Source organism: Haemorhous mexicanus, chromosome 15, assembly GCF_027477595.1.
Source record: "Haemorhous mexicanus isolate bHaeMex1 chromosome 15, bHaeMex1.pri, whole genome shotgun sequence".
Taxonomy (NCBI): domain Eukaryota; kingdom Metazoa; phylum Chordata; class Aves; order Passeriformes; family Fringillidae; genus Haemorhous; species Haemorhous mexicanus.
Genome location: NC_082355.1, coordinates 14458525 through 14483179, shown reverse-complemented (window position 1 = coordinate 14483179; position 24655 = coordinate 14458525). Strand labels below are relative to the sequence as shown.

The 24655-nt window shown below is 40.9% G+C and overlaps 1 protein-coding gene across 3 annotated transcripts in view; it reads left to right on the top strand.

The window, feature by feature from the left end:
• Nucleotides 1-24655, top strand: part of SLIT3 (slit guidance ligand 3) — a 484612-nt gene that overhangs the window by 222839 nt on the left and 237118 nt on the right. For all 3 annotated transcript variants that reach the window (XM_059859899.1, XM_059859900.1, XM_059859898.1), the window contains one exon: nucleotides 20110-20181. In XM_059859899.1, the coding sequence (XP_059715882.1) occupies nucleotides 20110-20181 (72 nt within the window). The remainder of the gene's footprint in view (nucleotides 1-20109; nucleotides 20182-24655) is intronic.

Here is a 24655-nt window from a genome sequence, read left to right as displayed (position 1 = left end):
TATCTTGAAAGGTCAACTGGGTATTTGACACTCCTGGTCTGACCAGGAACCTTTGTAAAAGACATTGGGGAGGGTGTCTTCAATACATTTTATTTAGAATGGACATTTATGACTGGTCGTTGACCTTGGGATTCCATTAGCAGTAATGAAGGGCAGCAGTAATGCCTTGAGCCGAGCGCAGCAAATGATGCATAATACACAGATGAGAGCTCCATGCTGGGCTGGGCTGTCCCACAGAGCTGTCCCTGCATTCCTGGTTCCAGGAGGATAAAAGGAAGCAGTTAGTGACACTTAGAACAGTGGCGCTGCTTTGGAAGTATTTTTAGTTTACAATGTGTTGGAGTTGTGCTTTTTTTGTTTCCCTTCTTCCCTTCTCTCCCTTTTCTGCCTCCTCTCTTTGGAAAACATAAGACAGAGTTTCTGATTCTCTACAGAAACGAGGACAAACTCTGTTTGCCTACTCACATATGAGTTCAGTTGAGGGCTGTCAGAAAGATGTATTACCAAGTACAACAAAATATTTCCAGAGCGCCCTTACATGAAAATGTTTTAAACTCCATTTATTTGTAGAGTTTCTGACTGGCTCTGGGTGCCATTCATTGTACCAGAAGCACAAGTGTTGAAGGATCAACAATCCCAGAATGATTTGTGCTGGAAGGGACCTTGAAGATCCTGTAGTTCAAACCTGCCATCGGCAGGGCCATCTCCAGGCTCAGCCAGTCCGCTCCGATGAGCAGGAACTCGAGCAAAGGTGCCAAGGAGGAACTCAGCTGAAATATAAAGTGTGCAGGAGGTGGAAGCAGGGAAAGGAGACCAGAGAGGAATACACAGATATTGTCTGTGTGTGTGGGACAGGACTGAGGAAATCATCCTTGAGGCTCTTATTGTTCTTGTTCCTCTTTGGTGGGACTTGAGGCTGGTTAGAGCCCAGAGAACTTCAGAAGGAAGTGAAATCAACTTCCTAATTCCATGACTTCCCCATCCCTGGGAGGTTGTTTGGTTTCTGATATTGAGAAATCCCAAGTTAAACACAATATCAGCAATAATCAGGCTGGCTTATATATGTTGAAAGCACAAGAGAAAAAAACTAAATCATATTCTGAGCTGCAGACATTCAACTTATGGCAGTGGTCACTGAGAATAGAATATTGCACTCCTTATTTGTCATCATAGTTGGATTTGACCTGAGACAATTTTTAATTCTCTGGATTTTCTTACTTATTCCAAGTTAATTTATTATTAATGTGAGAGATTTTGTATGCATGTAGGGCATAGGTGTGGTGTTTTTGTTCTTGTTAGTTTCTCATACAATCAAATATTTTCAACATGCCCCAGAACATGAAATTTCACTTATTTAACATCAGCTTAGTAAAAGTATGTATAACTGCATATACTTCAAAGAATATTCTCTAGATAATACTTCAGTCTCCTGTTCCTTGGAAGGATAAAAAGAAGTACCTAATTTGAGATAGTGAGCTGCTCTTGAATTGTGAAGAGCAAATGAAGTTATGAGTTTCACATTTGAGTGACTTTTATTAATTGTTTGTCTCTCCTGTCTGCACTTGGATATTATTTGCCTAGAGAAAATAGCTCAGCAAAAATTCTTTTAGCCTAAAATACCAACAAATTGCATAATTCTATCAGGTTCACCTTAAACCACTGATTTTTCTTGCCACTGATTCCTTTCCATCCTTGTTATGCAAGTTGTTTATGAAATAACAAATTTTTGATATATCACTAGAAGACCCAAGCAATTGGCATTGTCAGCAAATTAAAACCATAAAGATAGCAGGCATTCAGGCTTTAGAAAGTACATTGTTTTCTTACTAGAATAGGTTGAAAATAAAAACAATAAAAGTTGACCACTGAGCCGTGGCAATGTTGGCAGAAGGATGGAGGTTTTAAAGGTCATATTGGATAAATCTTATTTTTAAATGTAAAGTCACCTGAAAATCATACATTTCCTTGGGAAAAGAAAGTTTGCCTTTGGAAATGAGGCTTGCCAACCTTTGTCATTGTACCAAGCTGAAAAAGCAATTTGGAACCCCCTACAGACTCACATTTTCCCTTTCAAAACAACAGAGGGAGAGAAAAGAGAAGCTGCCACCACCCAAGCAGCAAACTTCACCCACGGTCTGTTCTCCAGTGGCTACCACCAAAAAACCCTTTTCTGAGTCAGAAGGATCATTTCTTCTGTTTTGGGGAGGCTTTGGAGAATGGCTGGTGGATGGGCTTTGCTCCCAGGCAGCTGGGATTGTCCCATGGCAGAGCTGGGATCTTGTGGAGCAGCATCTCTGTGGGGTTTGGGTGCCCTGAGCAGTGTGGAGCCAGCCTTGCCTTAGGACAAGCTCACCTGCTTTAGTGAGGGGTCACCGAGGAGATCTGTGGAAGGAAGGGTGTGAGGAGACAGGAACAAAAGGCAAATGTTGTGTTCTTCTTCCCCACTGAAGCAGTGTGGCACCTCTACCATCTTACAAAGGCCTTCCTTTAAGTTAGGTGCCATTTTTTTAAAGTTTTCTCTCTCTCCTAGCTGAACCTTTTTGAATTTGAGCTTGCTGAAGGTGCCTAAAGAACCTTTTTCTACTCATAAACAAGTTCTTGAAGAGAACACTCTGGTAACTACTTGTTGTATCTGTTTAGGATTTTGTAACTTCTTTAACACATGTTGTAAAAAACCATTTAACTTCAAGGTCCCCTGATCTGTAATGCTCTAATGCAAGCTGGTGCTTCTGGGCTGCCACTTCTGCCTCTGCATCAAGTGCTAAAAGTTCCCATTCAAAGTGGAAAATAAGAAATGTTCCCAAGGTTTAGCTGTGCTGTGCTGGTGTTGGGATGTGAGGCAGAATGGATTCACTTGGGCACAGGTAGGCAAGAGTTGTTACCATGTTATACACAGAGAAACTCTGATTTTTTTTTTTTTTTTTTGTCTCACCAAACCTTCCAGGAAGGTGGAGCACACGGGGTACTCTGCTTTCTTTTCAGTATTACCAAACATTAATCAATCCCTTATCCAACAGACATTGGCTGTATGCATCCTTGGCTCACTTCATCTTAGCTGATGTCATTAAATGTAAAATATTTAGTATTAGGTTCACATTAAAATATTTTATTCCTTTTAGACAATATTTGTAATATTTTGCAGCCTACGGAACAGTACTTAAGTGAAAGTTTTAGCATGACATGCTAAAAATCGATTTATTACTGTGACTGTATTTTCTGCATAATTGCATACTTAGATTTGAGGAAACATCCTTTCTCTTTTAAATATATTCACAAAATAGATAGTCTCTAATTATTTGCTCTTGACATGTGTGTTTTTAATAATAATATGACATTTAAGTGAAAAGTACCTCTTCATCTTGTAAAACTTCAAGCAACAACTAATTAAAGCAGTAGTTCTGTTTTATGTGAAGAACAGTTATTTCTTTTGGAATGTGTTGCAAGCCTTGGTTTAAAGTAAATGAACAATGTTTTCTGTTTATAAAATGGAAGTGTTGCATTCTGAGGCCCTAAGTTGAAGGTCACTGCAGCAGTTGGGGCGTGGTGTGAGCAGTGGTGCTCCAGGAGTCCAGGGACAGCCAGGAAGGCTCCTGTCAGTGGATTAATTTTGTCGGTTTTTTGTGGGGTTTTTTGGGGTTTTTTTTTTAATTAAATATATTGTTGATGCCTTCAATTGCAAGTTGGAGTACTGTAAAGCACCAAAATCTGGAGAAGCTTCTCTAGAAAATATTTTCTGACACTTCTGCAGGACAGTGGTGCTAAAGCAAAACTGGGGTTTCTGCAGCTTGTCATTCTCAGAAATGCTACCTTTGAGATACTCCTCAAAATATGAGAGCATCCAAGCAGCTGGGTGTCATGTTTCCATTTAAATTGTCAAAAGAATCCTGTAACATTTTTTTTTTCATTAAAAAGAAAAAATCCTGAGCAACTTCTTCAGTAATGAGAAAATCTGCTCATTAGGGTGTTCTAGCTTTGATTCTGTAGTTTCTGTGATTTGGAGTCAGATACCCAAAATTTCATTCTCATTAACACTGAGGAAAAAACAATCTTTTTCTCAAGTGATTGGCTCTAATCAGTCAAACATTTAAATAGCCTAATATCACTTCCCTGGTAAGAATTACATTTGGTTTGGTTCTGCATAAAGTCTTTTGATTAAATAATTTTCTTTAAGTCCGTGAACGTCTCTGTTCATCCTTTTCCAAGAAGACCACAGCAAATTTTATAACAAAGTTGTGTACCTGATAGAGAATAAGTACCAAGAAGAAAACTTAAATTTATTCTCTCTTAACCAATCAAATCCTCCCATTATTCATAAATGTGGAACACTCAAGCAGTTGTAAGGGGTTCAGCTTTACTTTGCTTTATTGCTTGAGCTGAAACTAGTCCTGCTTTTCATTTTTAATAGATAAAAACCTTGGAAAATAAATGCCTTTTAAGAAATTACATATAACCCAGCAATTTGTTATACAGTTTCTTTGCTTCATGGAATCTGACATTCTCTAGGAGAGCTAAGATTTAAAGTTATCCTGAAAATAGTGCTGTCTCTAATAGTGGTGTATGGAGATGTCACACCTGTCAGCAATTTTTTATATAAAATATTTAGTGTTAAATGATGTCAAAAGTAAAAGTTTAATAGTTTTTATTTAAATTTAAAATATTACTTCTTAATCTGCAATTTCAGAAATTACTGAGAAGGAAATTTTGGCATAAAAGAGAAAGGGGAGATATTCTGAGAATATACCATGAAGTAGCAAACCAATTTAATATCATTGCAAAAAAAGGAGGGATAAAAATGCAGCTCTGAATGTTGAGAGGAGGAAGAATAGAGCCCACATCCACACTCTGTAATGAAGAGACTGCTCTGGAGAGGTCACAGCAGACAAACCAAGTGGGAAAGCTTTGACTTTTTTGGTTTATAACCTTTTTTAGGCCATCAGCTGGCTGCAATGGGTAATTTTTTCCTGAGGTGTAGTTTATTAGTAATAAATTTAGCAATATGTAATGAATGAGTGTTTGGTATTTCTTTAGCCCAGCCTACCTGCTGCTGCATTAAAGGGATGGAAAGCTCTACTGGAATATTCAGGGTGTAACCAAGGACTCTAAGTGAACTGATTTGGTTGTAGTTCACCTATGTGGAAAAAAATAGTGGGCACCAGAATCAAATCAGAAATTACTTTCTATTTTATTTAAATAATAACACTTCAGTACATGAAAATCCTTGCCATAAATACAGCAAATTCTGCTTGTGTTAACTGAAAAATCAGTTCATGTCTTGGATATTTGTAAAAATAATGGGGAGAGGTAGGATGAGGCTGGTAAAAATTATTCCTCTTCTTCTTTCCTGACATTTCAGCCCTTGTTCTTATGGTTGTTTTATTTTTTTAACCTAAAAAACTCCTTTATATCAAGGAGTTTATCCTTCACTGTCACAGATGCTGGCATGGAATTCAGCTAAAGAAATCGATTTAATGTTTTGATCAAGGAGAAAAATTAGGTTGGCTTTACAGAGAAAACATTTAGTAAGGATAAGAAATAAAGTCAAAACACAAGGTTTGTCTCTGGCTTACCAGAAACAAGACATGAAAAAGCACATAGCTGCTCCATTTCTTGGTTCTGAAGGACCACTGTCAAGTTGTATTTGGTTTTAATTCTAGCTTAGTTAAAGGTCTTACCAAACCTGTGCAGTTCATAGAATAACTAAAAGAAATACTTTCTTGAAGTAGTTACAGGCACAATCTCTTCACTTAAATAGGAACCTGAAATTTAAATTATGCAAAGGCTTGAGCCGGATATTATTTTCCAAATAAAATTCAATAGGTTGCTCAGCTGAGAGGAAAGGTGAAGGAATAACAAATGCTCTTGTTTTACTTAGGAGTCTTGTGCTTGAAGCTCCCTGGGATGGTTTTTGTTATCTTCACGTTTTCTGTATTTTTTACCAGGCAATGAGAGAGAATCACACCTGAGCAGAACTTTCTCCTTAGTTTGTTTTTGGCAGAGAAAAGGTGCTTTGTGTTTGCTCACCTTCAGTCCTGCTGGGGGTGTCTGCAGCAATTGCAGGGAAGGCACTTTTGCAACACTTCCCACTTGAGAAGGTATTTCATTTTTACATCAAAGCCAGGCATTTTTTACATATAAATCCTTGTCTTAGAATATCCTGAGCTGGAAGGAAATCCAAACTCCATCTCATTTACTGTAGAACTGTGTCACTGACACAGCTGATGGCTTTTTCAAGGTTGCAGAGCACCTTTAGGATGGAGACAGGAATTATGCCAGGAAATGCAGCATCCAGTACTTTAGCTTTTTTTTTTTTTACCCCAGAGAAAGTGGATACAAGATTGGAAACAGTCCAGGATGGGAGTAGAAGTCCCCATTGCTTGTGGTGTAAGATCCTTATGCTTCCAGGCATTTATGCCGCCCTAGTCTGACAAGAAGTCTTTGTAGTAACTGCATGTCTGGAGAAAAAAGTTTTTCTTTGTTTTTGCTTGGAGGAAAGGCTTGGTAGTGAGCCTCAAAGGGGAAAAACCCTATAATCATTTAGGCTGAAGTGCTTCTTAATTCAAATGGTGTGCTACTTAGAGAACTTGATAAGAAGGATTAGAACTGGAAAAGAAAGGCATTTCTAAAAGCAAAGCTATTACAGGGTTCATTACTTTATTTATACATTCTCCAAAATCACATGAATGAAGGGAAAAAATGAGGAGAAAAAATACTGGCTTCAGTTCAGAATGTCAATTACTACTTTTTTTAATCCTCTTTTCACAATTTATTTGACATCTTGAACAGTAGCCAAAAAAGCTATTATAACTATAAAACATATTCATTGGTATAAATCTCATTAAGTTGAGCAATTTAATTAAGGTATTGACATGCTTAATTGATACGTGCAAGGAGAGCCCATTTTCATATCTAATTTCCATACGTTTTCTGCTTTTAAGAAAACTAGCTCCGTAAAAATGTTATAGATTCAGCTAAGCCCTGTCATCCCAAAGGAGCACTTGCTGCCATTTACCTTGATTTAGAGCCAACTACTCTTCTAAGTGGAGCTCCATTAAATGGATCTGATGTATGTCTGACTCAAACATGCGTCAGCTTCTCTTATGATCAATAGTGGAATATTTATATTAATAAAGCACCAAGTTAATTAAATAAAATAGTCTTCTGGGTAAACTTAAGATACTAGGGGATGGGCAGCGAATCAATATACTCTGCCATTTGAACATTAACTATGTGCTCTGAAATTTTATGCTACCTTAGCAAAGATGCTTGCAGTGTTGGAGCCTTGGATGCACAGAAACCCCCAGGGCAGCAGTCTGCTAAGCCTGGGCAGGATTTGTTTATCAAGGGAGAAAAAAACCAGCAAACAAAACACCTTGGGTCAGTTTGGCTTCTGTGACTTCGTTCCCACAGACAATCCTTTCTTCTGGATTAGGACTGAACAGAGTCAAATGGGTGCTCTCCCAGTTGCCTGAAGTGTTACAGTGGGGCCAGAGAAGGGGCACGTGTGACAAACCTGCCATGTCAGGGTTTATCAGTGTGATGATGTTCACCGGGGTCCCAGGATGAGGGAACAGATGAGAAAGTTGACTCCATGTTTCAGAAGGCTTGATTTATTATTTTATGATATGTGTTATATTAAAACTATACTTAAAGAATAGAAGAAAGGATTTCATCAGAAGGCTGGCTAAGAATAGAAAAGGAATGAATAACAAAGGTTTGTCTCTGACCGAGACAGTCTGGACAGCTGGGCTGGGATTGGCCATTAATTAAAAACAACCAGATGAGACCAATCAAAGATGCACCTGCTGCATTCCACAGCAGCAGATAATCATTGTTTACTTTTGTTCCTGAGGCATCTCAGCTTCTCAGGAGGGAAAAATCCTAAGGAAAGGATTTTTCATAAAACATGTCGGTGACATATCAGTGATGGTGAAGAGTCATAGGAGCCTACAAAGCCATTTTAAAAACTGCCTTTAGAACGTGTTGGCCATTCATGAGCGTGTCTGGTTCTGGTGCATTGCACATTTCAGCCCAAAGCACAGCTCTCCTTCAGCCTTTCCCATCCCCACGGGCTCTGTGCCCACAGACAGAGCTGGGAGAGAGATTTCTACATGAGTGGGTGACCTTTGGCCACTGTGGAATCCTACCCCTGCTGGAGATGCAGTGACAGTCCCAGATTCACGTCACCATTGTGCCCTAAGATAAGAGATAAGCAAACTCTGCTGTCCCCGTGGCACTGGTGCTATTTCTATAGCATGCAGATGGCCTTTGAAGGAAGCAAGTTCCCTCAGGTACTGCAATCCACAATTTCCACTTCATCCCACCTTTTATCTACATTGTAAAGTTTCAGTGCAATAAAGTGAAAAATGTGCTTTTTAATCCTGCAGCTTTAATGAAAGCTTTACTTTAATAACCAAAGATGCTTGAAAGGACAAGGAAATATTAATTCATTATTAATAATTTGTTCAGTCAGTTTAGAACTTGTTCTGTGTAAATATGCTTCTATGTCTTTAGCCAGGGGCACCATGACATTGCTAAAAACACTGATATTTCTGATCCAGTGGCTGTGTGCTGTGCTGGAGCCCTCAGTTCCTGCATTCCTTCTTTACTCAAGGGCACGGGGCTCCCTCCTCTAGGGGATTAAAGGAGCTGAGTTGCAGCTGAGGGAATTAGAACAAGTTCATTTGGGCCTTCTCTCCTCTTTAAAATCTGCCATGTGTGGGCTGGACTCTGGTCCTTGCTGAGCCTGCAGTGACTGCTGAGCATCCCCTGCCCATAAGCTGAGGTCAGAAGATTTCAGTGAGGTGATTATTTGCTGTGTGACAGACACTGCCATGGAAAGTGACAGAATCAGAATGTAAATGCACAGGGAGGTAGCTTATGGAATAATTACAGAATTTAATAAAATAATCAGTAGTAATGCTTCTGGGCTGTTGTAGGAAGAGGACATTGATGTTGTCCTGTGAGGTGGGATTTTGACCTGGCCAAAATACTTCTATTTACCAGGCACTAGGGACAAGCTGAAGGAATAATCTCCATTTTTTTGGAGTGAATTGTCTTCCAGTTCAGCATTTACTGAAAATACTTGGTTTAGATTCTATTTTTCTAATTATGTAGTACCTTCTGAAGAAGACAAATGTATGGTGTGTTTGATACTTCCAAATACTCTTCATCCATGAAGAAATAAATGTAGACTCCTATTTAATATTGCTAATCAAAGCACATGTAGGTTACAGCTGACAGTTGAAAATATTTAATATATGTAAAACTCCTTCTGTACTGTTATTGTCCTTGGAAAAGTGTTGGTAATGCATACCAGCCCTAACATTTAGAGTTTGTTTTTTTCCTTTTTTCCTTTACATCATTCTGTGATTCAGAAAGACTGAACAAAGAGTGCAAGCTTAAAATTGCATTGGAACCATATGTGTTATAGTTCTATATAATCTATATCATAATTGTATAAACTTAACAGAGTGGGATAAGTTTAGTAAGAAAACCACTTTCTGTGTTAGCCACAGTTCCCTGGTATTTAAAGCTGTCTTTCCACAAATTTAATGTTCAAAGAAAGGAAGAGTGATTGCATCTGAGCTGGGATAAAAACAGGTTCCATTAGGAATTCCTTTCTGGAACCAAACAAAAACCTTTGTGTATGGAACTGGGATAGAGATATTCTTGTGTGTTTTTTGACTGACTCTTAGTTTCTGTCTCTTGATTGTTGGTTTTCCACATGACATCTGGAAGCAATGATGTGAATAATATCAGGATGTAAACTTTCCAAGTCTTATAATGAAGTTAAATTTCCTTTTCTGATAAGATAAGACTGTTTTTTCATATGACCCATGACACCCTTTTAGCTAATTGTTTTTGCAAAAGCTTGCTAAGGAGGTGTCATAAATTGAAAAAAAACTTTTGGGATAATAAGTCAGGTTTTACTGTCAGGCATATTTTCTCCTCACATAACTGTGTTGGACTTGGGAGAAAGTCATCATCATTCCCAGCAGTGATGAAATCAAATCGTGCTGGAATTTGATGTTCTTTGATTTGAGAGTGCCTCAACAATGAAACAGCAAAGCGTGGACACACTGGAGTCTGCTGTGCAGGAGCCATTCCTCCCTCTTCCCTGGTCAGCTCTTTACATTTAATTCAATTTTGTGTGCTGACATTGTCAATCTGAAATTCAGCAGTGCTTGACAGGGAGTCAGGGGAAAGCCAAGTTCATTTCTGGAAGTGGCTTGATGCAGATGAACTCCTGTGGGTCTCTGTAAGGAGGCAGCTGCTGATGAATCAGAGGAGTGCCCTTGTTCCCCCGTCAGCTTTGGGAATAAAGCTCAAAAAACACCTCAAACACCTTGGAGAGTTGCACACCCAGGTCTCCCCATGAGTATTTTTGGGTGTTTGAGGATTAAAAATGAGTCTGTTTTCAAAGTAGAATCTGGAAGATTTTGTTTTGGGTGGATTCAAGGGAATTAATTCAGCTGGTAACTTGTTCAGGCCAGAGTGGTTTGAAAGTGGCAATGAAGTCCTAGGAGCACTGGTAATTCTCGTGAATTGTCTGGATTTTAGCTGTTTTCAGTAAAGGTTTAGGTCTTTGGTAGATGATTTACTGAAACACTCAAATAAAACCCTCAGTAAGCTGAGCAGAATGATTGTGAGTTTAATTTCTCTTTTGGAAGAATTCACCACTTTATGTGCACTTTACTAAAAGCTAACTTTGGTTTTGATTTGTGTCACGGTAGCATGTTTGTTCTCCTAGCATACTTGAGTTTTATTTTCTCTACCTAAAACACCTACATTCCATTTAAATGCCTTTTTTGAAAGCATGGCATTATTGAATGATAAACTTCCTGTGCATGGAGTGGGATTCTGAAGGTGCTTTACCTATGTGTGTGGTCATTGAAAAGAAGAAATTACTGGTTATGTTTCAGTGAACCTTTTTTTGGGTGTGGATGAAGCAGGAGCATGAGGTTTGTAAGGGTCAGGGTGACTTGAAGAGCTGCTGGGTTTGTGGATCCTCCCAAAAAGCAGAGAGCTGCTGTTACCTCAGCACGTGACTATCCCCACTGCAGAGAGCCCCTTTGTGGTGGTACATCTTGGTCTATACATCTAGGTGTCACATCCACACACAAAAATGAGTGATGGCTAAAACCAGCCTGAAGTGGATCTCCTTACACCTGCAGTGCTTCCCTGGGACTCATCCATAGCAGGGAAGATACATAAAGGTGGAGCTGTGGGAGAAAAAGAGAAGCTAAAATCTTAGAAAAAAGGGAAGAGGTGCATGGAACTCCTCTGTCTTTTGTCTTGGGCTTCAGTACCTGTTCCTGCAGTCTGCTGAATATCAGCAGGATAGATATTGCTGGTCCAATATTAGAATTTATTTGTAAAACGTTGGTTACAGCTCCAGTACCAGTGTGCCCCTCTTGCACAGGTGCACTTTTTACCACAGAACAGAATAAAGGCCCTCTGGTAACTGGGCTTGAGCTATAAACAATGTTGTTTTTCTCACTGCAGTGCGTTCAAATGCTTTGAACTCATTTCTGCCTCACTGGAACGAATGGAAATTCAAGTTGGTTTTACTACCCACAGATTCTCTATCATTTTTATTACTTTTTATATAGCCACAAGAATGTCTGCAGTGATCATACAAACAAATTGTGTAATTGGCCTTTTTCAGGAGTACTTGGTAAAAAAAATAAATCCTAGATCTTTACACATGTAATTGCCACTTAACCCTAGGAAAAATCTTATTTTCTTAGCTAAAGTACAGGATTCACAGCCTGAATTAAATAAATACTATTGTGATTATTGTTTTCATTCCATAATGTGATGATTAGGTACACAAAAACATTAACTGCCAGGGGATTTTTTTCTTTTAATATATTAGTAAAGTGCAAAAAAATCTTTAATATTAAGATATTCATCATTAACAAAGGCAGAGTCAGGTTAAGACAGATCAGCCAAAAGAGAGTCTTGCTCCAGATGCTGATCAGTTATCCAAAGACAGTGCATGTTTTATTCTTTATGATTTTGCATGTTTATCTTCTAAAATAGAAACTCATCATAATTAAAAAATACATGACCAATGAACTGCAAATATGTTTTTGTTTGGTGGCCAGGCAGGGCTGTGGAGGCTTCTGTCTGTGGGGAGATCAGAGGAGGGTGATATTGCCTACTGATGTTTAGAATTTGCAGATGCATAGGATTTCCTTCCAGTATGATTCAGCAGACAAAAGTATAAACCCCCAAACAGGTCAGCAGTATAAAACCAGTGCTTTTTAAAATTACCTTAAAATAAAGGTACCTCCATATAGCTGAATTCCTGTTTCAGAAAGTATTACCATTACTAAGCAGGGGAGAGCTTTTGAATTCACATTGGTTTAGCAGCAAGAAAATATTGACAAAAATAGAAAGAAGCTGGGGAGAATCATTCCTTTCTTCTGATATCAGGGCTTCAGTCCCCCCTCTCTGAGGTGTGTGGTGTCCCCACTAAATCACAGGAGTGCCTCTGTCACCAATCTCACTTCCAGTGCTGTTGGAGCACTTGGACTTGGGTGGGAGCATCATCACCCTGGGAGCCCTGGTTTTGTCAGAGGTGCAGCGGGGCAGGAGAATTCCAGAGGAAAGGATTTCCTGTCAAAATGGATCTGTGCCCAGTGTGCCAGAGCTGTCTCTGCTGGCAGAGCACCCTCCCCACCCGCGGGAAGGCTCAGTGGGTGAATGGCACAGGGTGGAATTCCTGAGCTGTGGGGCTGGCTGGGAAGGGTTTCTCTGTCTCTTCCCACACTCCCTGGAGCACCTGGAGTCCCATGCTGCCTCTCTTTGTGTTCCTTTGTCTCCTCAGTCAAAAGGAAGGATTAATTATATTGATACATTTTCTAAAGCACTAAAACCCCACATGAAACACTGCTAACAAAGACATCTTCTTGTCATTTGTTAGTCAGGACCTTATCCTCTTTCTAGTGGGCTGCTTCTCTTCAGGAGTTTCCTCTGAGTCCACTGGCTGTTACTTTCCAGGTCCTCCTCCCTGACATACCCACAACTGAGTGTAAATACTTTGAGGAAAGATTTGACTTTTGTGTGTATGTTCCAAAAGACAAAGCAGATGCTGCTTTCTAAAATGAAAGCTCACCATCAGTCTCAAGATGGGTGGTTTTAAAATAAGAGTCTCCTAAATGCTGTCTGATCACTACTTGCTGAGCTTTTTGGAAATGGTAGGAGGAGGGAGAACATTAAAAGTCATAAAGACAAATGTTGTCTTTGATGGGACATTGGCATTGATTAGTTTTACAGTTTATTTAAAATTATATAAAAATATTTACTCTTCTTCTCTGAGTATTCTGATAGATTTTTTTCAATTTGTTGAGTGCATCAACAGACAAATGTTCACTGTATCTCAGTGAAACAAGGTAGGGTTTGGTTGTTTGTGGTTTTTTCTGTTGTTTTTTTAAGCAAAGAATTTTATAAACCTCTCATGAAGAATTAGGTAATCACAAGTGAGTATTCTCTGTTCTTTTAACCATTTAAAAAGACTTCAGCACGTGCTGTGTGATCCCCGTGGTTGTGTCAGGACAAAAGTCATCAAACTGCACAACTCCACACAGCTTGGATCCCTTGAAAGATCTTTATTAACAGATGGTTTTTAGATTGTCCTTGGAGAAGGTGGAAGATGATGATAAAATAATCATCTTCTGCTGAGATCTTTTTCCTCTGACTCCTTAGTGAGCACCTCTCCCAAATGCTGAGGCTCTGGCTCTGCTCTGTGTCCAGCTCTCACAGTGAAGGTGTGTGTGACTGGGGTTGTGGGGCTGCGTGGGGCTTTGGCAAGGGCTGAAACCCAGAAGTGCAGAGTTTACATCTCTCACTCCTCAGTGCAACTGGATCAACAGAGAAGTCGTGGTGTTGATCTCCTGCAGGCTTAGCACAGTGCTCGTGCAGCAGTGCGTGACTGTGTGAAAGCACTGAGCACTGCTTTAATTGGAATTTGGGAGCTCAATTCCCTCCTCAAAACAAACAAGACAAAACCAAACCTGTGTTTCCCCTGCAGCCTCCCGGAGCAGGAACTGAGGCAGCTGTATTGTATTTAGTAAAACCACACTCACCTTGTTCAGGGGCACAGCAGCTGCAGGACCTGCTCTGTTCTGCAGAGCTCAGATGCTTGTCACCCTCTTTGCTTTTCCTGCACTAGTAGGAGGATTTTTTTTTTCTTTTAGAAAATCAGCAGTGATGCCAAGTTTCCACAGAGTAGTGCTTTACAACACTGCTGTTGTTAAGCTCTTGCCTTGTAGCCCATCAGCAACAACACTTTTCCATTTTTCCTTCAGACAGAGAGCTACAAGTGCTGCTTTACAGTAAATACCATTTTTACTCTGACCCTGCTGAGAGGGAGAAGCTATTCCTGCACTCAGGGCACAGGTGCTGATGAGTGTCAGACTTGCCACAGCTTGTTCTAATTACTGGTGGAGGGACCTGATTCGGGCAATGCATTTCCCACCTGGAAGATGACAAATATCTTGAATTTAACTTCCATATTTAAGAGACTCAAAGGGTCTGAATTGTCCTTAACTGTTAACTCAGTTATTTTTTAATCTGTCTGTAAAACAGGAAAAACTCTAATTCTGAACAGTTTTGGAAATCCTAATCCACTATCTCCTAGGTAAGAATAATACTTACTTGTTGAAAATGCTATAATTAAAAAAAAAAAATTGAAAAGCTGCCATATAATTTTGGCAGAGCAGGAAAAATCCTTGCTGTAAATGAAGTGCACAATATTCTGTGCTGGATTTTTTGCAGATACAGTTAAGCTCCTTTTTCTCCCTGATTTCCTTGATCTTTCTGCCTCATTTTCTCTTGCAGACTCTTCCTGTAGATAGCATTGGTCCCCCTGCCCTGTCTCTTCTCTGAGTGTAGGAGTTATCCTCCCTCAACTTTTGTTCTATGACAAAGCTGACTTGTATAATTCCTCACTTTATTGACTTGCTTATCTTTCATTACATGTTACTTAGAGATACCTATTATCTTGGGATTATACTCTCTAATTTTCCCCATCTGTTATTCTTTAACTCCTTAATTGTTTCACTTAATTCAGTAAAACATTGCAGGATAGAGTTTATGTGTAACATGTTGTACAAATTAAAACTAATTCTAATGAGACAAATTGCAGTGACCAGATTGTGTTAAGTTTGTGACCTTTAGTGGAGCAGTTCAGTCTTGTTTTAGTCCAGTTGTAAAGAAAAGTTAGATTGAAGAGCAGTCATTAAACTTAAAAAGTGCACAAAAACCTCAGGAAGGTTTTATTTTATTTAATTTGAATCAGTGCATTGGACTGAAATCTTTTAAATCCAGGAATCCTAATTTGTGAAAGAATGTAAACAAGCTACCAACAGGGATGAATTAATTCTCATTTCTCTCAGCTGCACATTCTGTAGCCAGAGCAAAGCTGCTGGGCACAGTGCTGATTTCTTGGCATTGGTGGCAGCTGGCCCCTTCTTGAAATCAGGAGTAGTATCTTTCATTAGTCCTGTTTTGCAGAGCAGGTGAACAATATTAACTTTCCAGTATTGTTCTGGCAAGAAGAAAGGATAGGAAAGAGTTTTATTTTGCACTCAAGTCTCATATCCAGTCAAAAGAACCAATGTTTGTCTTATGGTTTTGTACCAGCTGCTACAGAGAGCTGTGTGTGAGCTCCCCTGACTTATTCCAGGATGCAGTTGAATTGTGGATAAGCTGAAATGCTCCTGAAGAAAGGAATCAGGATTGTTAGGCTGGATTTTCCCTTCCCTTGAAGTAAACCATTGGTTCCATGTGTTAATAATTAATTCTGTGAGTTTGCAGTTTTACTATGGAATCAACATAGAGTAAAATACTGGAGAAGATGCAGGTTTGGCTGTGCAGAATCTGCTCTGGGTGACTTGTTCTTTAAGTCTGCATTAAACTCTTTAGACATTAAAGGCAAGCTGAGTTCTTTATTGGATAACGCTGCGTGGTGATCTCTCAGCCCATTTGAGTGGGGGAAATAATTAAAGATTAGTGTTCAACCACATTATATACTTCTTAATCAAGCTGTTTTTCAGGCAGTTGTAAAAAAATATTCTTTTTAAATTTTCAAATCTGTGTGTTTAAAAAGGTTGGAAAAATAACTGGTAAATCATCAAAGGGTGGGGGTTTTTTTGTTTGAAAAGGAAGAAAACCTCAGCATAATGCCATCACTGCTGATTTTTTTTGTTTGTTTGTTTTCATAGAATACAAGTTATTTTCAGCACCTTTTTAATTTTGCAAGTTATCTTTAAGTAGTTGTTTTAATGTTTTAGATCTGTAGTCCAAATGAAGATTCATTCTGTGGGTGTTCGTAGGGTCTGCATTCCAATTAAGTGATTTATGTTCTTTTACTGGCAAAATAATAATAATAAAAAAGTCTTAATGTATTCTGTTGCTCTGTTAGATAGCTGAATTTCCACTCAGGATGCAATAGGCAGTGTTAGAGCAGAAGCTGAAACCAGCACTACAGCAAAGACTGCAGAGGCACTTAGGAAACGTCAGCACTTTTGGATGGGTTTTTTTTTCCCTTTCCAATCCTTTTATCAGTGAGGCACTTACAATTCACATTGGAAGATCAGGAAAACAATATTAGACTTGCAGAAGGAGTTCATCTGTGTCCAAAGCATTTTAGCTAAATTAAAATAAAATCTAAGAAAGATATTGGCTTGTGCCAACTCTTGCAGGAGTCTGGGTTGGGCTGACATGAGCTGTGAGCCACAGCTGCTGGCTTGTCAGCTCCTGCCTCTCTCCCTTGTGCAAAGTGCCAGTCCAAGCTCCTGAACATCTCTGTGGCTTCATTCCCTCAGCTCAGAAATGAGGATGCTGTTTCCTCAGGGGGTTGTTTGCTGTTGGATGAGTGTTCTGCTGTTCTCCCCGAGTTCCTCTGGGTTCTGCTGCCTGTCTGGGCTGTCCCCACCACTGCAGTGCACCAAGCTGGGGCTGCCTGTGCTCTGTGCCCTGCTGCAAAGCTCTGTGTCAGGTCAAACTGCACAGAGCCTGCCTGTATTTATCAAAGCAGGAAGGACAATTCAATCCTGAAATGTTTGCTTTGCTCAGCTCATCTCATCTGTTTGCCCAGGATGCAGATGAGCACATTCTGGTTGTGTTGGGTGCTTTCTCCCAGCACTACAGGGACTCTTGCAGGGAGGCTGCAGCTGATGGACTGGCACATTCTGGTTTGTCCTCAGGTCAAGTGATTCCAGCTCTCTAACACTGCCTTCTAGGGTGAGGGTTTGGGGAAGGTTATTATTCCCCAAGTCTGGAATGCTTCAGATTTCCCCTTTAGGATACATCATGTTTCCCCCAGGCACTGGACTTGCCTTCCATTACAGAAATAGGGGGCTTGAAATGCCTCTCAAAGAAATAGGAAATCTATTAGTAATCATCACCTTTTTTTTTTTTTTTTTTTTTTTTTTGCTGTTTACTTTTCTTGATTCCTGCCATAGTTTTCCATTTGCTTTTTAGGTTTTTGTTTTGGCCTCACTTAAATTTATCTGGTTTTCTACAGTTACTATTAATAACAAAAATTTATTTCACACACCATTGCTGTAAGCTTCTCATCATGTCTGCCATGAGAAGCAGGGAATAAAAAGCTGGAACTTGAAGATAAACTCAGCAGACAAGTTTCTTGTTACAGCCCTCTGCTACCTCAGAGCAATGTTTGTGAAGTGCACAGGCTGAGCCTGGCTGTGGTTTGCTTGCTTATGAAAGATGCTTAACAAAACTCTGACACAATGTCAGGAAGCAGAGACAAGCACTCCTCTTGACCATCTCAAAACAGGATGATTATAATTGTGAGAAGGCAGAAAAAGAAACATTGGTGACTTTTCTTCCATGCTGTGTCAGTAATGCCACGCAGGCTGTCAGTCCTTCAGCCCACTGGAGACATTTATGGAATCAGTCCATGATCCAGGAGATGGAAAGAGGCAGGTTTGTTAGCTGGAAAAGAGAGCCTTGTAGAGAATAAGAATAATACACTTTACAAGAAGGTTTTCATAGCAAACAGATGAACTTCCTGCAGTCCCCTGGTTTTGCCTGGCTGCAGGTTAAAAGTTGAGCATAAAGACAAAGCAGAGATCAAATACATAAATTAGCTCTTGTAGAGCACAACAATGTTATGAAATATCGCTTGAAAACCTGATTTACTTTCACACATGACTTGAAATGCACAATAAAATACCAGACAAATGCAACTTGAGATGGTGGATTAAGCGTGGTTTTATTTGACCACACAATTCCATTTTTCCAAGCCCTTTTTGTTCTGCTTTGTGTGTGTCTTCCTTTCAGATCTTACTAATTTTTGCCTTGCTAAGCCATTTTGTCATACTTTTACCACAGCTCTGCTGTGCCTCAGTGTCACACCAAAGTGACAGCTTAAGACTTCCTCCTCCTGGCTCTGAAGTACCCTGTACTTTGTCTCTCCTCTGCCCGAGTTCCCTGATCATTTGTCTGGGTTGAAGGTCTGTCTTCAAAGAACTAATATTTTGTTGCTGGCAAAATAAAGGGAAGGTGAAGGCGGGGTCAGAGTGTGGATCAGTGTTAAACAAATTGTGAAGGTCACAAAGAATTTTAATCTGACTTGAAAAAGAGACTTGTATCCAGCGGCACATTGTTGTTTTCACTCCTCTGAATGGACAATTGTGGCTACTTTGAGAATTTGGTGTAGACTGCATGACTGGTATGAATTGAATTAGTCTCGTGACAAGGACATAGTCCCCTTTTTTCCTTATCTGCCTGATGGAAAGCAGAAGAAAGCCCTGTGTGACACGTCTTGACCCGCAATGTCAATGTGGGCTTTTGTGACAGGCTCTGATTTCTGGCCTCTCATTTGATAAAACCAATTTGGTGGAGGCTAGAAAGGAGCTTGCTGAACAGTAAATGTACTTACAGAAGAGGGTGTCTGGGGGTGAGTACAGAGGGCTGCCAGCCCCTCCTAATCATCATTGCAGAGCCAGAGTTGCTTTCTGAAAAGGGGGCAGAGCCTTGGGGACACTGTCACCCAAACAAGGCACTGTGCAGTTCTCTGCAGGATCACATTTACTTGTCCTTTAATCATCACTGAGCCTTCCCTTTCCTCCATTTGCTTCTTCCTTGCATTTTTCTTTCCCACTCCTCTGCCTTCCTTTCTTCCTCTTCCATTCCTGTCTTGCCCCACCCTTTGTCCTTTAAACCAGACTGAGACCTCCCCCCCTTCTCCGTGCTGATGGGGCACCCGCAGGAAATCAGGGTAAATGCTGTTTTCCCTCAGCATGAAAACATCCCAGCTTTCTGGTGTCCTGTCCATTTCCCACCCATTCCTGATGCTCTCCTTCCCACCTCCACTGCACTCACAGAGGGCTCTGAACCTGGAACTATTTATAGTTCATCAAGGGGAAAAGCACTCAAATGCAGGCTGGGAAAGAGGAAAGTGTTACCTGCATTCACAATGCAGATCAAAGTTTTTTAACCTGCTTTAACTACTAGAAAGGCTTTTTGAATTGCTGTTGGTTGTTTAGTTTTTTGTTAGTGGTTTTTAAACAAGGTTAAGAATTCAGTTTTTCCCATTGATACATAATGCAGTGGGATTTTAATGCAGTAGATTAAGATCTTTTCAGTTGAAATTTAAAAGGCTCACAAGAGAATGAATGTCATGTTTTTCCTGAATATTAACTTCAAATAAGAAGTTGTAATCTGAGCAGAGGTAGCCAAGTATTTTTGCAGTCTGTAAACAAATAGAAGCGTGCTGAGAAAATTACATTTACACTACAGGGTTGTAATTCCAGGGCATGAGATTTGGCTGCAGGTACTCTGACAGTGAGCCATGGCATTGTGCCAGTATCACCATCATAGTTGAGTGATGTTTGCTCAAAGTTCTGTCATTTGTATCAGGAATTCTGGTGGTTTTGGTTGGAGGGTCATTTCAGCTCATTCCACAGACCCCTGGAGGAGAGCAACAAAATTGAAAACACTGTGTGGTGTAACAAATCCAGCAACATCTCCTTTTCCAAGCACGTGGAGGTTCCATTAGCTGATGCAGATTTGAGAAATGTGTTCTCTTTGTTAACACAATGTATTTTTTTTTTTTTCTGTTCTTTTATTCAGAGACCTGAGCGAAAACCAGATAAAAGGAATCCCTAGAAAGGCCTTTCGAGGAATCATTGATGTGAAGAACTTGTAAGTGACAACTTCATTAATATTTGTGGTGAAAAAACCTTTCTCCTCTCATTATATCTGGCTGTTACTCTCAGTCTGAGTACCTTGTGTCCAGCTCTGTGCAGCACCAAAGGGACCCTGCAGGCTTTTGTCAGGGGACTCCCAGGCTGCTTTGGTCCTCATGCCTGTGAACACACCTGGGGAGGTTTTGAGCTGAGGAAAAAGAACAGACTCAAAGGCTTCACCCCCTCCTGCAGGACTGTCCTAGAGCAAGATGTGCATGTGAAAAATACTGGTAGAGTTTGGGGATGGAATTGAAATGTTTTGCTTAGTTTAAGTTTTCTGTCCCATCACTTCTGTCAGAAATAAATGACAAACTCAGGCACAGTGGTTGAGCACAAATAACAGAAAATGAAAAAAAAAAATAATGGGAGCAGTTAACTGCACAGGCTTTGACAGCTTGTATTTAAAATTAAGATAATTTATAAAAGCCTTTAAAGAGAGAAAACAGGGCTGTGGTTTTGGTGCTAATGAAGCCAGTCTGTCCTAGCTTTTTGCTGTAAGGTAGCCTGAAATATGTATAAAGACCTTGAGCTCTGAATTTCCAGAGCTGTTGGAGGCTCTCACACATTATGGAACAGAAACCCCTTTTTGTGCACACCCACACTGTAACCCACCCTTGGCTTTGCTGGAGTCAGCACGGGGTGAACTGAGCAAGGAAACAACAGCCCCAGGCTTGGCAGGCTGGGATTTTCTGGGACAGCCTGCAGCCACCCTCAGAAGCATTTCAGAGCCATCAGGGTTAGCACTGTGTTACAGTCCAGCAGTAGCTGGACACTGATCCCCACTGTGTTAAATATTGGAAGCACTGCATAAATGGTGTGGATCTTTTAAAACTGAGTGGAAGGTACAGCTAAAGGAGATCTGAAAAGAAGCCCTCTTCTACAAACAGTCTGGCAACATAGCAGTGTTCTGTTTTCAGCTCTTGCCCCAGTGAAATGCTCTCAGGCACATGATCTGATCCCTGGGGCATCCTGAGAAGGGCCAGGAGCTGGACTTGATGATCCTTCCCTTTAATCACATTCTCATGAGTTGTACTTGCATTGTGTGATCTACAGGAACAATAGATGGTATTTTGTTCCAGAAAATCGACCTTTCCCAGCTGTAATTCACTGTTGTTGTCTGACTTCATTTCAAATAACAAAGTTTGCATTGAGAGTTGTGACAACCAGAACAGGTGTTTTGATTTATGCACCCACTCCCAGTGCAGAAGGATCCAGGGTTTCTCCTTTCCATGAGCTGGTACCAAGGGATGGCTGGCTGGAGTGCTTACAGGAGCTGTATGAATGTTGGGATTTCCAGCTTCAACAAAAACTTGTATCTGTCAAGTTAGAGACACAGTATCAGAAGTCCTTCCTGTAGCTACAGTTTCTGACTTCTGTGAGCACTGAAGTCATCACAGAGTCATGAAATAATTCTGGTCTGGAGTGGTCATCCAGTCCAGCCTCCAGCTCATCAGGAGCACAAAGCTTGGTGCTCTGACAGATTGATGTTGTATTATTTAGATAAACAGCAGGAGAAGCAGACTGTTCACTCACATCTAGACATTGTTTCTTGGTAAGAAATGTACAACTCCTGTGCCCAGGGTGGTCCATGGCACTGTTGCTTCCAGACACAGACGAGTGGATTGTGACTTGCTGAGAAAAATGTGGCACAATCTTGAGCCAACCTGCTGCTGGAAACACATTAGAATTTCTCCAGCAGTAGCTGTAAGGGTGGGATGCAGGCTGAACCAAGTTAACAGTTAAAGCTCTTTAAGCAGTGAGCTCAAACATGCTGATTCCCATTTTCAGCCTGTGTTTGGCAGCCCTCTGAGTCCCAGCAGTGACCATGGCAGTGAGCAGGAGAAGGAGCCTGTGCCTGGGGGTGCCAGCACCTGCCTGGTGACTGTGACACAAAGGTGCTGATGGCACAGCAGCAGGCTTGGCTGTTTCTATGGTTATCACTTTGCAGATTTATTGTGCTGTCTCGGTGTTCTTCCACTTTATTAAGCATGTTTGTGAGAGATCTTGGAGGCTTTTGGGCACAAGAAAGAAAGCTACAAACTGACACATACTCCCCAGCCCTTTCCATTTTATATTTAGACTTTGAATAAGGAAAGGCTGACGTAGAATTTTCATGGCTTGACCTTTAACGTGGCCTCAGATTCTTCCAGGTTCCTCCAAAAGTGTCCCAATATCATGGCAAAAATAATAACTCTGGAGATACCATCACAGAGACACAGCAAGTGCTAGACCAGATGAAAGTCTCCAGATGAATGCTGTCTTTAACAGCAGCTTGGAAAGCTTCCCTCAGGACAAAACACAGAGTTGATGCAATAGACTGAGCCAGGCCATGAATTCCTTTTGGACTCCAGCTCTGAACCATGCAGCCTGAGGGCTCAGTATAAATTACAGGGGGTGCCATTTGGAAACCCTGTGGGAATTACCCTGTCCCAGCGTGGCCATGGCAGCAATGGACACAGAGGCACAGGTTGTGCCCAGCTGGAGCAGACTGGTGTAAAAAAAAAATCTTCTTTCAAAGGCAAAGGTGCTGCTGCACGTGTGAAGCAAGGAGAGACTTTGGTGATGTCCCCCAAACACCAGGGATGCAGAGCTGGCTTGACATAGGAAAAAAAATCCTTTTAAAAAATTGTTAAAATGACGGGGGGGGGGGGGGGGGGGGGAATGTTATAAAAAGCATTGTTCCAAGATGGTTTTCACAGAGTAGGTGGTTTTCACTGTGTCTTTCTTTTTCAACAGTAAAAACTTTCTATCTTTTATCATTCTCTTAGCAGAACAGTGAGCCCAGGAAAATGGGCTTGGATTAGGGCTGTGCTAAAGAATTTTAAATGTCAGGGAGGCCAGTGTTTTTGCACAAGACAAAGCCAAAGCAGAGGCTGGAGTTTTTCAAACTCCTGAGTGGGGGAAGTTTCATTGTGTAAATTATTTTCATATGAAGTGTTTTCTGCTGTTTGAGTACAAAAATCAAAGAATCTGCTCACAAATAAATTAGTGAGTCTATTTCTAACTGGAATGTAGAAATAATTATACAGCTTTTAGAAAGTTTCATGAGCACATAATGTCCATTGCCAGTAGCGAATTTATTTGGGAATTTGGCATAAAGTGACACTTTGAACACACTGTGGAGTAGGTGCAGGAACTCTGCTCAGTGGCCCTAAGAGCTGAACAGAAGAGGGCAAGAGAGGGCCAGCCTGCAGAGCACACCTGTGTTCAATTTCTGTTACTTATTACTCAGAGAACAGGAAATGTTTCTAGCAGGAATCTAGCCCCAAGTAAGCACATTTATTTCAAGAATTAAAGTATATGGGTTTGGGTCTCATTGAGCTTTGGGCTAACTCAGCGCTGTCAGCCGTGGCCTTCCATCATAAAAATATATAGAGCTGCTTCTTGGATTTCTGCACGTTTCCCCTGCTCCTCTCTCATCCTGGCATGCAGGGGAGTGTTCCTCTGCTGAGGCATTCCTGCAGTTGCTCAGCCCACCTCACTGAGGGCAGCCAGGATCCCAGCCCAGGGATATACAGAGCTTGATGTTAGGAAGAAATTCCTCCCTGGGAGGGTGCTGAGGCCCTGGCTCAGGGTGCTCAGAGCAGTTGTGGCTGTCCCTGGATTCCTGGAGGTGTTCCAGGCCAGGGTGGACAGGGCTTGGAGCAGCCTGGATGGTGGAAGGTGTCCTTGCCCATGGCAGGGGTGCAACAAGACCATCCTTATGATCCTTTCCAGCCCAAACCATCCCATGAGTCCATGAACATCTCCCAGCCAAGGAATGGAAAACAGGAATCCATGTGCAGTGTGGATGCAGGGCAGAATGCCAGAGCAGCAGGGCAGAGGGGGAGCCACCCTGTGTGAGCACCACTCAGAGCTGGAGGCACTCAGAGTGACACAGGCACTGCTTTTTCCATCGGGGGTTCCTGCAGTTTCTTGTTCTTGATTCTCTGGAATTCAGTTCCATCCGTATTCAGCTCCTGCCTCTCATCTCTCCCAGGCTTTGGCTGTAAGGTTCTGTAGCACTGGGATTCAGGAAAAATAAAAGAAGAAGTTAACAGGTTCATGTGTCATGATAATACAGGCTCATTGCATTTCTGCCTGAACTCTTCTCAGCCTCACCTGAGATAATAGCTCCTATCACTGCACCTGCAAGAGGCTTTCCCTGCACCCTGGGGCCACTTAGCAAATTGTGGGTAATATCCTCCTTGATAGCCCTAAAGGTTCTTGTGGAGGGAGAAATGAAGCATTTAGATTTATGTTTTTAAAAATACAGAAGTACATCAGCACATATGTAACGTTTAACACTTCTGCAAGTCAGTACACATTTATTTTCCTAGTGGTTAAATTACCTCTGCAGTTTGGAAAATCAGAGCTCTGTGAGTACTGTAAAATATTGTTGTACCTATTAGTTTCAGTTTCTTATTTGTTAAATGGCTTTTCCTGGAAGA